The 5625-nt window shown below is 26.5% G+C and overlaps 1 protein-coding gene across 1 annotated transcript; it reads right to left on the bottom strand.

The window, feature by feature from the left end:
- Window positions 1-1073: 1073 nt before the first annotated feature.
- Window positions 1074-5175, bottom strand: LOC107483487 (transcription factor MYB111-like). Its single transcript, XM_016104103.3, has 3 exons — window positions 5043-5175; window positions 4831-4960; window positions 1074-1989 (listed from the first exon to the last, which is right to left on the bottom strand). The coding sequence occupies exons 1-3, from the start codon at window positions 5173-5175 to the stop codon at window positions 1074-1076; spliced, it is 1179 nt and encodes a 392-aa protein (XP_015959589.1).
- Between the last annotated feature and the right edge of the window lie 450 nt (window positions 5176-5625).

Here is a 5625-nt window from a genome sequence, read left to right as displayed (position 1 = left end):
CTTTTGGATTTATTTTCCTTTTATGAGATTATTGTTTACATTCTTCTCATTTAATTTATAATAATTAGTTTTCTTTGTCTACGACGAGATAGTGATATCTTTGGTAACCTTCTTAGGATAACATACATCTTTCAAACAATGACCGGATCCTATAGCTTCAAATCATACAGCCATGAACAAGTAAAGAAAATTTTAAATCACATGGATCCTACATCTTATTATAATGATGATAAAAAAAATTAAATTAAAGTTAAACAACTTATTAATGGTAAATTAGTGATTTGTAACAATAAATTTAATTTTTGTGCTATAGATAAAAGAGTATTAATAAGGATTTAATTAAATTTATAGTAATTTAAAAAGAAAAGAATAAATAAAAATAATATAATAAAAATAAATCTATCTATTTATAAAAAAATATTTAGTCATTCTCCCAAAAGATCAATTATCTGCGGCTATCCTCGCTTAAATAATAATTAGCTGAAAAGTCAAAGTTAATGCGAATTTCTATATTATTAGTGCACTTTTTCGATCTTTCTCACTCCATTAAATAATAATAATGCTAATAACATATAAAAAATATTTCAAAAACAATAAAAATTCGTTCAAAGTGATTCAATTTTTTATTTTATATTTATTAATTATTATTAAAATAAATAAATAATTTTATATAATTATAAATATTATATATATAAAATTACATATACTAAATTAAATAAATAATTTTATATTGTTGACTATCTAACATTGCTCCTGTAGATCAAAATAAAGAACAGAAAAGCATATATATAACAATCAAAACATTTTACCAAAGTAGTACATTTAACTTGAAAGGATCGGATACATTTATTTATATATTGCTTTTGCTACAAAATTAAAACAATAACAACAATATCAAAAAAAAAAAAAAACAACTAATTAAATAACTAGGCACTTGCCTGTTATACATATCTTAGCTTACACCTTATAACAACCTCATGAAAATGAAGCAAGATGAAATAACATGCATTACTATGAACAACATATATAACTCATATGAATTTTTCTTCCAACCCAAAACCCTAAAATCATAACTAATAATAATGATGAAAGGTAGTATTATTAACCTCATTGGTGGTGGTACCCCACAAGGAATTCATCATCAGCATTTGATCATCTTCAGTAGAAAGATCCCATTGATGATGATTATTATTATTATTATTGGATTGATGAGCCAAATCCCAATCATGCCACTGATGATAGTCACCAACTGAGGATGATGAACAACTATTATCATTGTTATTGTTGTTGTACCAATAATTATGTTCACTAATGGAGGCAGCAATATTATTATTCTTATGATTCTTGCTCTCTTCTTCTTCTTCTTCACTTGTTGTTCTTGTTGCTCCAATTACATCCATATCCAAATCCATATCCATATCTATCATTTGGCCACACTCATCATCATCATAATAATAATTTCCATTAGGCTCCTCTTTAAGGGCTATATTGTTATTATTATTATTATTATTGACAAGCACCCCATTTTCAAACATTTGAGTAAGTCTCATGATTTCTTCATCTGGCCATTCATATGCTCCCAATAAACCCTCATCAAAATCTCCATTATTATTGTTATTCATGAAGCTACTAGGATTATTGTTGTTCCCCAACTCCATTTGGAAGTAAGCATCCATCATTGAAATTCCCTTGCCATCATCATCATCATGATCATGATCTCCTAAAATGTTGCAACAATTTTGGGAACTTGTTGTGATTGCTTCTCTTTTAGGCAATGAAGTCTTGTTGGTTTCTTGAATTGTTGATGATCTTCTAGGTGCTGCTCTTCTCTTGGATGCAGCTTCATTGAGAGCAGCCATGTCAATTGGAGGAAGAGATTCATTGAGTGATCTCATGAAACAGTAAATCTTTCTTCTCAGATGAGAGTTCCAATAGTTCTTTATCTCATTGTCTGTTCTTCCAGGTAAATGTCCTGCTATCACTGACCACCTACAACCAAAGTCATTATTTTTTATAAACTTAATTACCCACCAAAATAATAATAAAGTTTTTCTTCAATTCCTATAAAATTTTAAACTTCTGTATTTTGGTTATTATTGTTAATTTGTTACATTAAGTATATTACATCAACATTTAATCTTTTTTTTTGTTGCCTACGGTATTTCTTAGTCTGATAAGTTAAAGCAGACCTAAGCTTCATTTAAGAGGTTGTTGCTGGCTAATAAGTTACTGCATACACAAGGCAAAATTTGAATTCTCGACATACTTAAATAGACAAATGAACTAACTACTCAATCATCTCAAATTAGTTACATCAATATTTAATCAGTTATGTTATTATTGTCATTACTTAATAAAACAAATTAACGATAGGGGCTAAAAAGAAAAATTTATAGAGATGGAAAAATTGGTATTTTATGGGTAGCAAAAACTTATTTTTAAACTTATTTTAAATTAAAATCGTATAATACTATATTATTTTTTATTTTTTATTTTAAATTTCTTAATAATAATAATAATAATAATAATAATAATAATAATAATGTATTCAAATAAAATACGAGAATGGAAAAAAATAACGGCCAATAGGATGACTATGAATTATACATACAATAATTGTTGGGACACTAAATTAAATTTGAATTTATTAAATGACGAATTTCATAAAATCCTACTGTATAGCAATCCATCATCGGTTAGTAACTTTTATTTCACGAGTACAATTCTTGTACAATAATTTTGTAAAATTAACAGGATGTTTAGAAATCTTATGAAATGGAAATTGAATTTAATTCTAATATTTAAAATAAAAATAATTAAATTAATTTAGATAAATTTAATTTTTAGTATAAATTTTGTGTAAGTGAAAAATATATCCAAGTTCCTATATATATAACAGCTCATGTACGACCAATTAAATACATACCCCACTTCCCGTTTGTAATTTAGTACAGACAGTGGCGGAAAGTACCAAATGCAGTGACTGGAAATTTTTCTAGACCCACATCCTAGACATTATATATTTGAATTTATAATAAATAAATAACAATTTTATTTTTGATACATTTTAATTTAATCATAGTTTATCATATATATATATATAATTAATAAAATAACATGTTTAGTTAATGGTTAGCTTTTATACAAATTCAGTAAATAATTGAAAATTATAATTATGTTTATATACATGCATGTAGTGTATATAATAGGGTTATATATTAAAAAGGATCTTTTCATAAGTTTTTGTCATCAATGCCAATTTAAATTTATAATTTTTAATATATGATTCGTATCATCACCAATGTCACTTATTATCTTTTTTATTTTTATTATTAGATACTACCTAATTTTTTAATTGAGTTTTTCTATATAGTATAGAAAGAGTTTCAAGTATACTTGGAATTAGAGGCGGAGCTAAATATTGCGAAAAGGGGACAACGATTTCTTAATTTTAATATTTTACATGTAAATTAGATGTAAATTTCAGTTTAGTTCTCTTTAAAAATTTATTTTAATATTATTTTATTGTGTAAATATTTTTAACTTCTCATAATATTTCTTCTAACTCTGCCCTTGTTTAAAATATCGATATTCAGTTGTTTTAACTGTTGATTTAAATTATAAAAAATATATATAATATATATTAATTAAAATTAACGGTTAAAACAGATACACTTAAAATTTTTCTACTATATATCTACATACAATATATCTACATACAAGTTGGTGTACCAACTATGGGAGTATATAGGTCCACCTTAGCTTGGTGGAATATTATGGAGGCACCTACCCCAAAAGGAAAACTACATTTCACGGCATTACTAAATGTGAAATGGTACTGAACCCCACCTTGATTTTGTTTTCTTTTTTAAGGAGAAATATATACATATATGATGGAAAATGCTGGTTATTATATATATAGTACTTATCTGTATATTTGCGTTGTAAATAATATAGTATTATTGTTTGTATTATATATGAACTATTATTATTAGAGTATAAATAACCCAAAAAAAAAAAAAGGCTAAAACAAAATGAATAACTTGAGAATACAAACAATAATAGATAGATTATATACACTTTATTAGTCCCTAAAATCAAAAGTAAAATGAGCTAATAAATAAGTTTGCGTTATTATTGTCGGCATATTTTATTATTATTATGGTTGGTGAGGTATTGAAGAAGGGCTGTACAAGCCAACCTTACAGATTCAAATGTTTTTAAAGTTTGCATTACAAACGTATATATTCTCTCCTATCTATACCTTCAGTTTGGTCCTACAGAAAGAATAAGAATGAATGTCCCAAACTTATTAAGGAATATTTGCTCCTTTTATTAAAAAAAAAAATCCAAAATACCCTACAAGAAAAAGTTATTTTAATAGTATTTGTTTTTAGGTATTAAAAAAATATATTTAGTATTATTAGAAAATAGTTTACAAGTATTTTTTACAATCGCTTAATTGTTAATAAAACCTTTATTAACAATACTTTTATTGATACTTATTTTTTCAATCAATAATAATTATCATGAAATTTTTTTATTAAGAATTAAACTCTATATCTTTAAGTTAAAAAAAATTATACCATATCATAAAGCTATTTTTTTAATTTAAACTAAAAAGAATAATTATATCTCTAACCATACTCAAACGTCAATAAAGAATTTTTGACATGAAGTGAAATACATTTGAATATTTTTCTTTGACAAATATAATTAAACATTTTTTGACATAATTATTGGTTATAAAAATACTCTTACAAAATAATTATTTTATACTAATGATGGTGAAGCATGGTAATAAGTTGAATGAATCCCAGAAAAGCTCACCTATTACCAAGAACAGCATGCAACTTGACAATGATCTCTTCTTCTTGAGGAGTGATGTTCCCTCTCTTCACATCTGCTCTCAAATAGTTTATCCACCTCAGCCTGCAACTCTTTCCACACCTTAACAAACCTTCACCAACAAATTCAATCAAATTAACATATTACAATTCCAATTAATCTATGAATAATGAATAATATATATTATTATATACCTGCATTCTTGGGCAAGTTCCTCCATGATCCTTCCCCATTCTCTTGGATATAATCGGTCAAGATCTTATCCTCTTCAGCAGTCCATCTTCCTTTCTTCAGCCCAACTTTCTCACAGCATGGTGTTCTCCCCATTATTGATGATACAAGGACACTAACTATTAGAGGAGCTAGGTTGTATAGTAGTAGCAAGCATGAAGAATATGCAACACTGTAGCACAATATATAAGTGGAGTAGGTGGTAATTAATAATGGTAAGGGTTGAATTTTCAGCCAGGAAGGAAAAAAAGGGTACCCTTTTTGCAGTGTGAAGTACGTTACTTTTTGTAACTTTTTGCAGTGTACATACACAAATTACTATGTGAGTTTAATTAGTTCTACTATTCCCACCACAAGATCAACTTGTAAGCCCTATTTGTTGTGGTTATTGGATAGGATATATGCATTTCTATCATTTGGGGCCTATTTCTCATTCATAGTAATAAATGTTGATTTATTTTCATCACATACATTAAACCTACTATCATGTAATTTTACTATACTTGGTTGGCACAGGATTCAGTGGTCCAGGAACCTTTGGACCAC

The sequence above is a fragment of the Arachis duranensis genome, chromosome 4 (assembly GCF_000817695.3).
Source record: "Arachis duranensis cultivar V14167 chromosome 4, aradu.V14167.gnm2.J7QH, whole genome shotgun sequence".
NCBI lineage: Eukaryota > Viridiplantae > Streptophyta > Magnoliopsida > Fabales > Fabaceae > Arachis > Arachis duranensis.
Note: the sequence above shows the minus strand (reverse complement) of the source record. Positions and strands in the feature narration are given on the sequence as shown.

Excerpts from the sequence above, each read along its gene's own strand:
- LOC107483487 (XM_016104103.3), bottom strand. The coding sequence starts at position 5,175 with ATGGGGAGAACACCATGCTGTGAGAAAGTTGGGCTGAAGAAAGGAAGA. Across the intron at positions 4,961-5,042 it reads GAACTTGCCCAAGAATGCAG|GTTTGTTAAGGTGTGGAAAG; the intron begins GTATATAATAAT and ends TTGTTGGTGAAG. Across the intron at positions 1,990-4,830 it reads CATGCTGTTCTTGGTAATAG|GTGGTCAGTGATAGCAGGAC; the intron begins GTGAGCTTTTCT and ends CTTTGGTTGTAG.